The following is a 16,036-nucleotide window of genomic DNA, read 5'->3' as shown; positions in this document are numbered from 1 at the left end:
TTTTAAACGGAAATTGCATGGTGGTGAAGAATACCGTGGCTATCAGCACCGTTTGCTGATGCTGCCTTGATTTGTGCTAAGGCACCAACAGTTTTACTGACTCTTGCATTTGCGACATCAGCACAAATGTCAACACAACAAAAAGGCAAATAACGAACGTCTAAGTGTTATTATGAAAATAATTTTGATGTCTCAGACCTCTAAAAGTGTTTTGGGACCCACTCAGGGGTCTATGGACCAAACTTTGAGAACTGAGTTTTACAGGTAACACCTCCACTTAGATTTTATACCTATAACATATCATGATGGAGCCCTGGTGGCGAAGTAGTTAAGAGCTCAGCTGCTAACCAAAAGGTCAGCAGTTCAAATCCACCAGCCACTCCTTGGAAACCCTGTGAGGCAGTTCTACTCTGTCTTATAGGGTCACTCTGAGTCAGCATTGACTCGGCAGCAACGGTTTTGGTTTTTGGGTTTAATGTATCATGAAACCCCTCACAACATACCTACTTAAATAGATCATTATGACTGTGTTTTGTTGTAACAGTTTTCATCTGTTGATTCAACATATGTTGATATTTCCCAAATTCCTTATGATAGTTCTAGAACCTGGACTTCTTACAACATAGAATTTTCCCCAAGTTCCTAGTGATATTCCTTGTGATTTTAGAATCTGAGCTGTGCCAACTTTCATAGACAGTTTTAAGTCGATGTTGATTTAACAGCATAAAATAAGATTTATAATACAATGTTTAGAGAGTAGAAAGAAAAGTCTTGCATTAAAATTTTCTATTGGAATATTGGAATTTAATGCATTCATGAAAAAAGTAAGATAAATATTAATTTCTTCCTAAACAACGTCTTGTTTATCTAGGCAACGTTGCAGCCACTTGATCCTTTATCTTCTTCCTGTCCAAATATGGTGTCGAAGAGTGACCTTTCTTTGACTAAGAGGTTTTGGAGGAAAGGAGACTCTTCATGGATCAAGAATATCACTGAGGAAGGCTCAGAGTGGGAACCTCTTCCTAACTCTACCGCTGTTGGCAGAAGTCACCCAAGTCAAACAAATACAGAGCATGCTCTACCAAATCCAGAGCCACCAGAGGCCATTTTGCAGCCAAGGTCAGTGCGAAGCAGCAGGGCACAAAACCAAGCCCAAAAGATGATGAAGCAAAGCCTACCCAGTGCTCAGGAGGGGTTGCTGCTGGACATCCCCCAATTTATCCCTGCTGAAATCAGCAGTCCTGCTCTGGCTCCTGCTGAAAGGAAAGAGACCACTAACATCGAGGAGAGGAAGGATGAGTTGGAGGAAGAGGAACTGCAAGAACTGCTATCAAAATGTATGGATGCCTTCACTCTCGAAATGCCATCAGGTAAGGTTTTCACAGTCAGCAGAGGCAGTAATGGCCAGGAAATAAGGCTGTCTTTTCAAACATGGTTTCACAGCATGCCAGATCAGCCCAACAGCTACAACTCATTTGGTGAGTAGCAGAGTTCTGAATCTTTTCAATGTCAGTAGCATCTCTGAACTTGTTTGTCTACATTCTAGAATTTCCCAATTCATCAAATTATTGTGAGCATTAAAAGTGATAAACCATATAAGACAGTTTTTGTGAGCATTAAAAATGATAAACCATGTAAGACGTTAGTATAGCACCTGGTACATAGTTGTCGTTGGTTGCTGTCAAGTCGATTCCAATTCATGGAGGCCCCATGTGTGCAGAGTAGAACTATGCCATAGGACTTTGAAGGCTGTGACCTTTCAGAAGTAGATCACCAGGCCTGTCTTCCAAGGTACACCTGGGTGGGTTCGAACTGCCAATCTTTCAGCTAGCAGTCAGGAGCATAGCTATTTGTGCCAGCCGGGAACACAATCCCCAAACCCACTGCTGTCGAGTCGATTAAGCATCCAATAAATGCTTATTATTTTGTTAATTGCAACTATTATTATCAGTAGACCCAACTCATATATAACTGGGCAGCCTGATGTTACCATTTAAAAATGAAAGTAAGAGCGGTAATCTCTTTCTAGAAGAGAATTGATTAATTTAGTTTTTTCTGGTGGTACAGTGGTTAAGCTCTTGGCTGCTATCCACCCAAAGGGCAGTGGTTTGAACCCACCAGCCTCTGTACATGAAAAAAGACTTGGTGATCTGCTCCTGTAAAGACTAGAACCTAGGAAACCCTATGGGGCAATTACTCTGTCCTATTTTTTCTTTTTTTTTATAGGGTCACAGTGAGTCAAAATTGACTCAGTGGCATACAGCCCACACACAACATATAGGTAGTAACATCATTGTTTTCATAAGCTGTGACTCATTGCTAAGTTCTGAAATCTTTTTTTTTCAATCCTTACTTTACTATAGCTATTTCTTCTGATTTGAAGTGACTTTGTCTTATTTCCAGCTAGAGAGTTTTATTACTTTATATCTGTATCCATTTCTTTAAGAAAGCCTAAGGCCTTTCCTGTCACACAGATCTTCTGTTGACTTGTGATACAACAAAGGGTAACATTCTCCTGTGTTTCTGTGTTAGAGGAGGTGAACTGTAAAACGGGCACATAATAATGTCAATTTTATACAGACCATAATAGAGCCAAGTCAATGAAGTAATTATTTGGTGACCCTAAAGAACGCTATGGTGAATGGGGCTGGAGCTGTAATTTTTGGATTGAAGGAAACAAGGTCCTAAAGGTGTCAGAAGAACCCTCAAACTGCCTGAGACAAAGACAGGATGAAACTTCTTATGCCTCATTCTTAGGCTGACCCAATATACCACCCACTCTATTTCCATTCAAATGTCTTTGGAGTCACGATGAGTGTTAAAAGCAAAGTCAGTATCCACTTGACATTTTTAGGAAAAATTCACATAAAAATTGGGCTTTAACTATGTTGGCATGTCCTGCCTGGAGGGGAGGTGAGAGGGTAAGGGGGTTAGAAGCTGAAGAAATGGACACAAAAAGAGAGAGTGGAGGGAGGGAGCGGGCTGTCTCACTAGGAGAACAATTGGGAGTATGTAGCAAGGTGTATATAAGTTTTTGTGTGAGAGACTGACCTGATTTGTAAACTTTCACTTAAAGCACAATAAAAATTTTTTTTAAAAATGTGCTTTAGAGGAAAGATTTTTACTCTTTGGCATCATCATCTTGTTTTTAATTTTTGTTTTTGTCTCTCCAAATGAGCTTATGAAAGGTGCTGATTTCTAAAATGTTGTTCAGCCTTAAATTGTTAGTAGGCTATGTTGCACATTTTAGATTCCTATGAGAGTAGGTCGACTATACATTTTTGGAAGACAGTATCCCAACACTTGAGCAGTTTGATACCTTAAGTAAAAAGATTTGTACGTATTTTAAGTGACTTTATCAAGTGCTATACATAAAAATCTAGTCGATTCCGACTCATAGGACCCTATAGGACAGAATAGAACAGCCCTGTAGAGTTTCCAAGGAGTGCCTGGTAGATTTGAACTGCCAACCTTTTGATTAGCAACCATAGCACTTAACTACTATGCCACCAGGGTTTCCCTTTTGGTTTGTTTTTACATATAAAAATCGATTGTAATTATAGCTATGTACGTACACAGAAGCCCTGGTGGTGCAGTGGTTAAAGCACTTGGCTACTAACCAAAAGGTCAGCAGTTCAAACCCACCAGCTGCTTCCTAGAAGAAAGGCGTGGCAGTCTGCTTCCATTTACAGCCTTGGAAACCCTATGGAGAGGTTTTACTCTGTCCTGTAGGGTCATATGAGTCAGAAGCGACTGGATGGCAGTGAATTTTGTCTGTGTGTGTGTGTGTGTGTGTGTGTGTGTTTCCTATACATACACATTGTTCTGTCATTAAAAGGAAAATCATGAAAAGGTAAAGTTTACTTCTAAATTCAGATGGTATAGTAATTTATAAAGATGAAATTAATGTTATTCTATCTTGTAGAAAATATAAACAAAATATAAGCCTCAAAAAATTCATCTTTTATAATCTCAATAGACCACTGTGATGCTTCTGCATGAAGTATGTGTTATCATATAAATGTGCCAATGATATTAGATTCAAGGTGCATATTTTCATTTTGTTATTATAGTATTCTATATTCCTTGATGATTCAACAAATTCTAATTGATGAGATTTGAATTTATTGTCTTATTTCTTTTAAGTAAGTCTTTTTTTTAATTTTTTAACATTTTATTGTGCTTTAGGTGAAAGTTAACATAGAGAATTAGTTTTTCAATCAATAAATCATACATAAATTGTTCCCTGGCATTGCTTGTAATCCCTGCAATGTGTCAGCACTCTCCCCATTCCCCCCACTTCCCCCACCACCCTTCTGGGTTCCCTGTTTCTATTCATCAGGTTTCTCTGTCCCTCCTTTTCGGTTTTATTTAACTGAAAGGTGGCCTCTGGGAGTGTCTTCAGTTTCAAGTTAGAAGATTGTCTTAGGGCAATAGTCTTGGGGGTTCCTCCACACTCTTTCAGGCTAGTAAGTCTGATCATTTTTTTTTTTTTAATTTGAATTTTGTTCCATATTTTTTTACACATTCTTTTTATAGTGCTTTAAATGAATGTTTACAGAGCAAACTAGTTTCTCATTAAACAATTAATACATATATTGTTTTGTGACATTTGTTGCCAACCCCATGACACATCAACAGTCTCCCCTTCTCGACCTTGGGTTCCCCATTACCAGCTTCCCTGTCCCCTCCTGCCTTCTTGTTCCTTGCCCCTGGGCTGGTGTGCCCCTTTAGTCTTGTTTTGTTTTATGGGACTGTCTAATCTTTGGCTAAAGGCTGAATGTCAGGAATGACTTCAGTACTGTGCTATAAGTGTGTCCAGGGGCCGTACTCTTGGGATTTATCCAGTCTCTGTCAGACCAGTAAGTCTGGTCTTTTTTGTGTGAGTTTAAATGTTGTTCTACATTTTTATTCAGCTCTTTCCTGTACTCTCTAATGTGATCCCTGTCAAAGCAGTTGATGGTAGTAGCTGGGCACCATCTAGTTGTTCTGGACTCAGTCTGGTAGAGGCTGTGGTACTTGTGGTCCATTAGTCCTTTGGACTAATCTTGCCCTTATGTCTTTGGTTTTCTTCATTTTCCCTTGCTCCAGATGGGGCGAGACCAGTAGAGTATCTTAGATGGTCGCTCATAAGCTTTTAAGACCCCATAAGCTTTTAAGACACTGCTCACCAAAGTAAAATGTAGAACATTTACTTTATAAACTATGTTATGCCAGTTAAGCTAGATGTTCCCTGAGGCCATGGTCCCCACAGCCCTCAGCCCAGTAATTTGGTCCCTCAGGGAGTTTGGATGTGTCTGTGGAGCTTCCATGACCTTGCTTTGGACAAGTTGTGCTGGCTTCCCCAGTATTGTGTACCGTCTTACCCTTCACCAAAGTTATGTAAGTCTTATTTCTCTTAGGCCTTTAAGCATAAGAATCTATGCTAATTTTCATGGCTACCGTTTACATTTGTAAACAGTCTCACTTCTGACTCAGCCAGATATTTCTCTAATTAAGCTTGTATCCTTACTCAATGTGGTATTGATAGTGATCAGGTTTACACACTCGACATGGCCATTGTCAATATGGATTATAAGAGTACATTCTATAACCCATTTATGTTTACCAGAACTGCACTAAATCAGAGCCTAAAGTATGACAAACTTGCTGATGAAGAATCAGAAAGGGAAACAAGCTAAATGAAGATATTTGTTACTTTCATTTTATCTCTGTCATGGATTCATCAGATAACAGCAGGAAGCCTTTGATCATGTTACCGTTGTTGTTGTTGTTGTTGTGTATGTCTCTGAGTCGATTCCAACTCATAGCAACTCTATAGGACAGAGTAGAACTGCCCCCATAGAGTTTCCTACACTGCAAATCTTTACAGGAGCAAATAACCAGGTCTTTTCTCCCATGAGCGGCTAATGGGTTTGAACTGCTGACCTTTCAGTTAGCAGCTGAGTGCTTACACATTGCACCACTAGAGCTCCTCATTTTACTGTTAAAGGTTGTTGTTTTTTTGTTGTTGTTGTTTTTAATTTGAAGGATGTTGAGAAAATTAGAAAGATTTACAGCTTGTAACAGGCTAAGATTTACTCAGAGTGCCGGTGTATTCACCCAGTGTCATGACTATCGTCAAAGCTGACTACCGTTTTGGATTTCAGATTTGCTAAGGAACCAACTCACGTTGGAAATTAAGATGAACTTTACGTTACTTAAAGGCTTAACACGACTAAACCAGCAAATCTGACGGTTAGGTTTGGGCAGTTGTTGGCATGACCTGATTAGAGTGATTCAGTATCAAGATATAAGATAATAGGATTTCAAGAGACCCTGAGAGCTTAGTGAAAAAGAGAAAGTCATGTAGAAGGGGTTCTCCAAACCTCTTTAAATTTCAAATGTTGGATTGAAAATTAGTAGCAAACGATTTGATCAAAACTTCCAGCAAAGGTTTACATTTGAAAGAATATTTAATGCTACTTGCTTCTGTGGTGAAAATGAAGGACATAATCTCTGGTTTTACTTTTTCGTTAAATTATTTTCTCTCCATTTGTGAGTAAAATTTCCCCTGAATATATCTCCTAAATTCTTTCCCCTGATTCTTTCCCATCTCTCTTTGCCACTCATCTGTCACTGCAAGTTTCAACAGTGAGAAGGGAACTAGGGGTGGGAGAGTAGGGTGATGAGATTAGGCATAGCTAAGGTGGTAAATGAGGGACCCATTCCTGTTGCTTTCTTCCCCACCTAGATCTGTCACTTTAAACTATTATTTTAACCTCAGCGTCTAGCATTCTAGTGGCCTCCTCTCCCATCCTTGAGTCATTCAGAGACCACATACATTTTTAATGACATTCAAGCAAATTATTTTCCCATTTTGATGTCCTTTGGATTGTCCATGTCACAGGTATTTTTATCTAACAACTCATTCAAACCAAAAAACTAAACCAGTTGCTGTCGAGTCAATTCTGACTCACAGTGACTCCACAGGACAGAACAGAACTACTACATAGGACTTCCAAGGAGTGGCGTTAGGCCTTCCCCTTTGTGCAATATTAATTCAGTTTATATATTTACTGAATTCCAACTGTACCCTATGTGCTATATTAATTCAGTCTATATATTTATTGAATTCCAACTGTATGCCAGACAACATGCTAGGTGCTAGGTGTGTATCTTTGGCTATTTCTAACATTTCAAGAGACTGGAACTTATGAAGAAAAACAAACAGAAACAAGAAAAATTCCCATATGTAAAATGGATTATTGCTTCCCAATTTCTCTATTGCTGTATTTTAGGTTTTCATCTCTGTGGGCTGAGAAACAGATTATCCTAAAATAAATTTGCCACTGGACAAGTTGTTTTAGTCAGGCAGTAAAATATTATTTATTCAAGGTCCTTGTAGTCCTGGAGCGATGTTAGAGGACAGATGGAATAAAAAGACATGGATCCTCCCTCTTATGTTCAACAGAAAACCGTCAGATGGGGGCACAATATATATCATATAATGAAAAATATATAACTAACAAAAAAAGCCTTTCCATTTTTTCATTTCCTATTTTTTTTTATGTGGGTGGATGAGCCATTTCTGTTTTTAATTACACAAATAATATAATACTGTATGCTCATTATAAAATTAAAATGCAGAAGTACATAAATTTTTAAAAATGAATTCATCATCGTGCCCTTAACCCCTCTCACCTGTTTCTCAGTTGTAACCACTGTTAACAGTTCGGTAAGTTTTTTTTCAAAATGTGTTCTATGCATATATATGTCTTCACTTTTTCAACATAAGTTAGACCATAACAATACTTGGTTATTTAGTGCTACTATAACAGAAATACCACAAGTGGACAGCTTTAACAAAGAAAAAATTGTTTCTTCACAGTAAAGTAAGCTAAAAGTCCAAATTCAGGGCATCAGCTCCAGGGGAAGGCTTTCTATCTCTGTCAGCCTTCTTGTCAATCTTCCCCCGATCTAGGAACTTCTCCGTGCAGGGAACCTGGATCCAAAGGACATGCTTTTCTCCCAGTACTGCTTTCTTGGTGGTATGAGATCCCTCTGTCTCTCTACTCCCTTCCCTCTTTTATATCTCAAAAGAAATTGCCTCAAAACACAATCCAATCTTGTAGATTGAGTCCTGCCTCACTAACACAACTGCCACCCATCCTCCCTCATTAACTTCATAGAGGCAGGATTTACAACATGTGAGAAAATCACACAATACCAGGAATCATGGCCCAGCCAAATTGATACACATATTTTGGGGGGGGTGGGGACATAATTCAATTCATGACATTCCACCCTTTGCCCCCCAAATCACATCCTTGCAACATGCAGAGCATATTTACACCATCATATAGCAAAAGTCTTAGCTCTAAGTCCAAAATCCAAAAGTTCTTTTTCACCTGTGAAATCTAAAATACAAGTTATCTGCTTCCAAAATGCAGTGGCAGAACAAGCACAAGCTAGACATTTCCATTACAAATGGCAGAAACTGGAGGAAAAGAAGGGATAACAGGTACCAAGCAAGTAAGCAGAACACATTACATTAGCCATCAAGGCTTTGAAAATCATCCTCTGTTCTCTGAGACCATTTACAGAATGGCCTTGCCTCCCAGACACTAGGTATTGGCCACACTCTCCAGATTCTGAGTGAAGGCCCCTTTGCCCTGGGCTTCAGCTCTACCTTGCAGGCCCACTGGGACAGCAACTCTGCTCCCTTGGCTTTAGAAATATCATTCTCCTAGTCCATCTGAGTGGCAACTCCACCCTTAGAAACACCAGAGGCCATGGCTCCACCCTTTGAAACCCCAGAGGTTATAGCCATACCTTTTGAGACTGAGGCATCTTGGCTTCTTGTGTTCCTTGTCTCTTCAGCTTCTGCTTCCTGATCTCTTAGCCTCTCAGCTCCTTGGGCCTCACACCCACAGCTACCCTGCTAGGGCAAGTGTTCCAAAGCTCTGTAGCTCCACCGACAAGTGCCTGGAGGCACCCCACTCCAAATGTCTTAGGCTGGGTTCTCTAGAAAAGGAAAATCAGTAAAGTGTATAAATATATTGAGAGAAATTTATATCATGGTGACAGCTCACGTGATTACAGAGGCTGGAACATCCCAAGTCTGTGGATTAGGATAGAGGCCTCTCCCAATTCACACAGCTGCAGAAGCTGGTGAACCCAAGATCACTAGGTCAGGGTGCAGGGCTCCTGCTCACAGGCCGTGAAGGTTGACAAATCCCAAGATTGGCAGGCAAAACCACAAGGTTTCTCCTGATTCAGGTAGCTGCAGGGGCTGGCAAACCCAAGGATGGCAGGTCCGGGAGTAGGACTCCCTCGCAGGCTGTGAAGCTGAAAGAATCCCAAGATCAACAGGTAAGCTGTTGCCTCAAGTCCGAAGAACCAGAGATCAGATGACAAAAGCCAGCTGCTGAATCCAGAACAAGCTAAAAACCTTGGCAAGTTGAACAGAAAGGAAATACGGGGCAGAGGGCAGTACCACTCAGCAGATTCTATCATGGGGGTGATCACGTATCAAATTTCAACAAGGAAGTGATCACAACATTATAAAAATGATCACAACATTATACAACTGCTAAAACACTGAATATCATGGCCGAGCCAAGTTGACATGCAATTTTAACCACCACACTATGCTTTTGTTTTTTTTCACTTGGCAATATATTTTAGACACTGAGCAATGTCATGTTTCAAATGCTGCATGATATCCCAGGGTATAATTGTACCATAATGTGTTTATTATTGTATAATTAAGTTGCATCCAATTTTTTTATTATCACAGAAATGCTTTGGTGAGTATCCTTGTAAAGTATTTCTTTGTACTGATATGTAAATATGTTTTCTAGGATCAGTTCTTAGAAAATAACTATTAGGTTAAAGATTATGCATATCAGGCTTTTGGTTGATAACTGCCAAATTGTAGATCTTTCTAAGGTACAGTCCCTATTATAATAGGTCATAGGAGACCACTCAAACCATTCATCAAGGAGCTATTGAGCAGTGGTTCTCAAAGTGTAGTCCCTGTACCACTAGCATCAGTATCACCTGGAAATTTGTTAGAAACACAAATTTGGGGGCCCCACCGAAGACTTAATAAATCAGGGAACTAGCAATCTGTTTTAACCAGATGTCTAGGTGATTCTGAAATACACTCGAGCTTGAACCACTGTTTTAGAATGGGCTTCTGGCAACTGAAATCTGTGCTAAGAGCTATGAGAAAATGCCCTTTAAGAACTCACAAGCTAGTTGAATTGATAGTATTGCTCGTGGTAAATAACAGTCATCTTATTTGCTAGCTAGCTTAGGGAAAGGGCATTGTCATTAGGAACTGAGATGAGATGGGCTCTCTTTCTCTTCTGTGCTAGAGTTTTATAAAAATCAGCTTGAGAACCTATGGGTGCATTTCTCTGAAAGGCTCTCTTGTTTGTTGGTTTTAGGTCCTCAGTCTTCAGTAAACACGGATCTGTACCATGGAGCTGAGCAGGTGAGCAGGGCCTTCTCTGCCCTGATTGATCAAATCACCTTGCCCAACTTGAAGTGAAAAGAGTCCAGGCCCAAAGGCCCCTTGGTTTGGTGACAAAACATGCATTCAAAATCTGTGTTAAAAATACTCAGGCCTTGAGGCAATTCAAAGAGGTGGACCCAAGATGGCGGAATAGACAGACACTTCCATGCAGCCCTCTTTACAACAAAGACCTGAAAAAACAAGTGAAAGGAGTATATTTGTGACAAGCTGGGAGCCGTGAGCGTCAAAGGCAAGAATAGACAATGAACTGAGGGGCAGGGGGAGGAAGAGGCCGTTCAGAAGTGGAGAGGAGTTACCGGACCAGAATCACCGGGAGCTGTCAGGCACCTTTCCCGGAGAGGCGGTTGCAGCGGCGGCAGCGGCAGTGGTGGGCTGGTCCTAGCATTCCGCAGCAGTTTCCTCAGGGAGAAGGAGCCAGACACACAGCCCACTCACACCTCCGGAACCTGAGCAGCAGGGCGCTCTCGGCAAAAGCTAAGTACTTGCGTATATCTTACCACGGCCCCCCCTCCACCCCCAACCCAGCTTCAATGGCTAAATCCCTAGGCCTGAGATAGACCCTGGTGAGCACCTGGAGCCGCCCTCCCAGCCTTGGGGAAGGAAAAAATTTCCAACTGGGGGGAAAAGATAATTTGCTAGCTCCATTAACTGGGGGAGCACAGGACAGAAGCGGCTCCTGTCCAGGCATAAACCGTCCATGGATCTTGAACACCTTTCCCTTCTGCATGGACCTGTGTGGGCCTATTTGGGGAGAATGGGCACTTGTTGGCAAACTCCAACCATTTCAGCGGTCTGGTGGAGAGGTGGGTGTTTGACATTTGACATTGCTTTGCCTGTTAAACTAGGCCCTCACCTACCCACAACAGGGACCTAAGGACTGGTGGCTCCACTTGGGTCGCCCAGCCACCTGCAAGAGGGGTCCAGGGATAACTGGTACCTCCCAGTCCTTACAACAAAATCTTTGGGTGCCCATGGTGCCTCTGCAGAGCCCACCCACCAGCACACTCTAGGGAACAGAGATGCATTTTCCTCAGAGATGCTTGGGGGTCGGTTCTCAGCCCCCTGCCTTGTTCAGAGCGTGACCTCGTGCTGCAATCAGATACCAGTATATACGCCAATCACCCCTGCCCCTCTAAGACTGTAGGACAGAGCCTGTACCACACACTTGATATCAGCTACCTGGAAACCTGAGCTGAATTCATACAAGAAAACTGAATGGACTCCTAGACTGATATACCTGATAACAGCTCTAACCAGCTGTGGATAGGACACCAGAGCTCCAAAGGTGAAAATAATCAAGCTAGCTCACTCAAGCAACCCATAGGGGTACACCAAAACAAAACACAGCAAGCAGCTACGACACAATAAGCAAGCATAAACTAATATAATAACTTCTAAATGGCTCGGAGACAACAGTCAATATCAAGTCACATAAAGAAACAGGCCATGATCACCTCACCAGGCTCTCAAATCAAAGAATACAGGGATCTTTTAGATGAAAGTGCATTCCTGGAATTACCAGATGCAGAATACAAAAGTTTAATATACAGAACCCTTCAAGACATCAGGAAGGACATGAGGCAATACACAGAACAAGCCAAGGAACACACAGATAAAGCAACTGAAGAACTCAGAAAGATTATTCAGGAACATAATGAAAAGTTTAATAAGCTGGAAAAATCCATAGACAGACAGCAATCAGAAATTCAGAAGATTAACAATAAAATTTCAGAATTAGATAACTCAACAGAAAGTCAGAGGAGCAGAACTGAGCAAGTAGAAGCTAGAATTTCTGAACTTGAAGATAAATCACTTGGCACTAATATATTTCAAGAAAAATCAGATAAAAGAATTTAAAAAAATGAAGAAACCTTAAGAATCATGTGGGGCTCTATCAAGAGAAATAACCTGCGAGCGATTGGAGTACCAGAACAGGGAGGGATAACAGAAAATACAGAGAAAATTGTTGAGGATTTGTGGGCAGAAAACTTCCCTGATATTGTGAAAGATGAGAAGATATCTATCCAAGATGCTCATCGAACTCCACATAAAAAAAAAACCACATAAGGTTGATCTTAAAAGAAAGTCACCAAGACATATTATAATCAAGCTTGCCAAAGCCAAAGGTAAGGAGACAATTATAAGAGCAGTGAGGGATAAAAGAAAAGTCACCTACAAGGGAGAGCCAATAAGAATAAGCTCAGACTACTTGGCAGAAACCATGCAGGCAAGAAGGCAATGGGATGACATATTTAAAAAATTGAAGGAAAAAAATTGCCTGCCAAGAATCATATATCCATCAAAACTGTCTCTTAAATATGAAGGTGAAATTAAGACATTTCCAGATAAACACAAGTTGAGGGAATTCGTAAAAACCAAACCAAAACAACAAGAAATACTAAGGGGAGTTCTTTGGTTAGAAAATCAATAATATCAGGTATCAACCCAAGACTAGAACTCTGGGCAGAGCAACCAGAAGTCAACCCAGACAGGGGAAAAAAAAAAAAAAAAACTACAAAGCCAGATTAAAAAAAAAGGCCAACACAGGGTAACGGCAATGTTATTATATAAAAGAAGACAACATTAAAATAATAAAGAGGGACTAAGAAATGTAATCATACACCTTCTGTATGGAGAGGACGATATGGCAATACAAAGAAATAAAAGTTAGTTTTAAATTTAGAAAAATAAGGGTAAATAATAAGGTAACCACGAAGGAGACAAACTATCCTACTCATTAAAATAAAATAAAAGGGAAAAATACAGACTCAGCAGAAACAAAATCAACAACAACAATTATGAGGAAAGGACAATACACAAAGAAAATCTACTCAGCGCATAAAATCAAGTGGGAAAAAGAAGCTGTCAACACACACAAAAAGACATCAAAATGATAGCACTAAATTCATACCTATCAATAATTACCCTGAATGTCAATGGACTAAATGCACCAATAAAGAGACAGAGAGTGGCAGAATGGATTAAAAAACAAGATCCATCTATATGCTGCCTACAAGAGACACACCTTAGATTTACAGACATAAACTAAAACTCAAAGGATGAAAAAAATATATCAGCAAACAACAATAAAAAAAAGCAGGAGTGGCAATATTAATTTCTGACAAAATAGACTTTAAAGTTAAATCCGTCTGAAAGGATAAGGAAGGACACTATATAATGATTAAAGGGACAATACACCAAGAAGATATAACCATATTAAATATTTATGTACCCAAGGACAGGGCTGCAAGATACATAAAACAAACTCTATCAGCATTGAAAAGTGAGATAGACGGCTCCACAATAATAGTAGGAGACTTCAACACACCACTTTCGGTGAAGGACAGGACATTCAGAAAGAAGCTCAGTAAAGACACGGAAGATCTAAATGCCACAATCAACCAACTTGACCTCGTAGACATATATAGAACACCCCACCCAACAGCAACCAACTATACTTTCTTTTCTAGTGCACATGGAACATTCTCTAGAATAGACCACATATTAGGTCATAAAGCAAGCCTTAGCAGAATCCAAAACATTGAAATATTACAAAGTATATTCTCTGACCATAAGGCCATAAAAGTGGAAATCAATAACAGGAAAAGCAGGGAAAAGAAATCAAACACTTGGAAACTGAACAATACCCTGCTCAAAAAAGACTGGATTATAGAAGACATTAAGGATGGAATAAAGAAATTCATAGAATCCAATGGGAATGAAAACACTTCCTATCAGAACCTTTGGGACACAGCAAAAGCAGTGCTCAGAGGCCAATTTATATCAATAAATGCACACATCCAAAAAGAAGAAAGGGCCAAAATCAAAGAACTATCCCTAAAGAACTTGAACAAATAGAAAGAGAGCAACAAAAGAAACCCTCAGGCACCAGAAGAAAATAAATAATAAAAATTAGAGCTGAATTAAATGAAATAGAAAACAGAAAAACAATTGAAAGAATTAACAAGACCAAAAGCTGGTTTTTTGAAAAACTCAACAAAATTGATAAACCATTGGCCAAGCTGACAAAAGAAAAACAGGAAAGGAAGCAAATAATCCAAATAAGAAAATGAGATGGGTGATATTACAACAGACCCAACTGAAATTAAGAGAATCATATCAGATTACTATGAAAAACTATACTCAAACAAATTTGAAAACCTAGAAGAAATGGGTGGATTCCTAGAAACACACTACCTACCTAAACTAACACAAACAGAGGTAGAACAACTAAATAGACCCATAACAAAAGAAGAGATTGAAAATGTAATAAAAAAACTCCCAACAAAAAAAAAGCCGTGGTCTGGACGGCTTCACTGCAGAGTTCTACCAAACTTTCAGAGAAGAGTTAACACCACTACTACTAAAGGTATTTCAGAGCATGGAAAAGGAAGGAATACTACCAAATTCATTCTGTGAAGCCACCATATCCCTGATACCAAAACCAGGTAAAGACACCACAAGAAAAGAAAATTATAGACCTATATCCCTCATGAATGTAGATGCAAAAATCCTCAACAAAATTCTAGCCAATATAATTCAACAACATATCAAAAAAATAACTCACCATGACCAAGTGGGATTCAAGCCAGGCATGCAGGGATGGTTCAACATTAGAAAAACAATTAATGTAATCCACCACATAAATAAAACAAAAGACAAGAATCACATGATTTTATCAGTTGGTTCAGAAAAGGCATTTGATGAAGTTCAACACTCATTCATGATAAAAACTCTCAGCAAAATAGGAATAGAAGGAAAATTTCTCAGCATAATAAAGGGCATTTATACAAAGCCAACAGCCAACATCACCCTAAATGGAGAGAGCCTGAAAACATTCCCACTGAGATCGGGAACCAGACAAGGATGTCCTTTATCACCACTCTTATTCAACATTGTGCTGGAAGTCCTAGCCAGAGCAATTAGGCTAGATAAAGAAATACAGGACATCCAGATTGGCAAGGAAGAAGTAAAAGCATCTCTATTTGCAGATGACATGATCTTATACACAGAAAACCCTAAGGAATCCTCCAGAAAACTACTGAAACTAATAGAAGAGTTCAGCAGAGTATCGGGATACAAGATAAACATACAGAAATCAGCTGGATTCCTCTACACCAACAAAAAGAACATTGAAGAGGAAATCACCAAATCAATGCCATTTACAGTAGCCCCCAAGAAGATAAAATACTTAGGAATAAATCTTATCAGAGATGTAAAAGACTTATACAAAGAAAACTACAGTACACTTCTACAAGAAACCAAAAGAGACTTACATAAGTGGAAGAACATACCTTGCTTATGGATAGGAAGACTTAACATTATAAAAATGTCTATTCTACCAAAAGCGATCTATACATTTAATGCAATTCCGATCCAAATTCCAGCAACATTCTTCAATGAGATGGAGAAACAAATCGCCAATTTCATATGGAAGGGGAAGAGGCCCCAGATAAATAAAGGCATTACTGAAAAAGAAGAACAAAGTCGGAGGCCTTACTTTACCTGATT

At 39.6% G+C, this 16,036-nt stretch overlaps 1 protein-coding gene across 1 annotated transcript in view; it reads left to right on the top strand.

Moving 5' to 3' along the window:
- DYTN (dystrotelin) overlaps positions 1–10,540 on the top strand; it is a 59,038-nt gene extending 48,498 nt beyond the window's left edge. Inside the window, exons 11-12 of the mRNA XM_049887977.1 lie at positions 872–1,370; positions 10,437–10,540. Coding sequence (XP_049743934.1) covers positions 872–1,370; positions 10,437–10,540 — 603 coding nt within the window. The remainder of the gene's footprint in view (positions 1–871; positions 1,371–10,436) is intronic.
- Positions 10,541–16,036: the final 5,496 nt, after the last annotated feature.

Source organism: Elephas maximus, chromosome 6 (assembly GCF_024166365.1).
Source record: "Elephas maximus indicus isolate mEleMax1 chromosome 6, mEleMax1 primary haplotype, whole genome shotgun sequence".
NCBI classification, from domain to species: domain Eukaryota; kingdom Metazoa; phylum Chordata; class Mammalia; order Proboscidea; family Elephantidae; genus Elephas; species Elephas maximus.
This window is presented reverse-complemented; position numbering and strand designations above follow the sequence as displayed.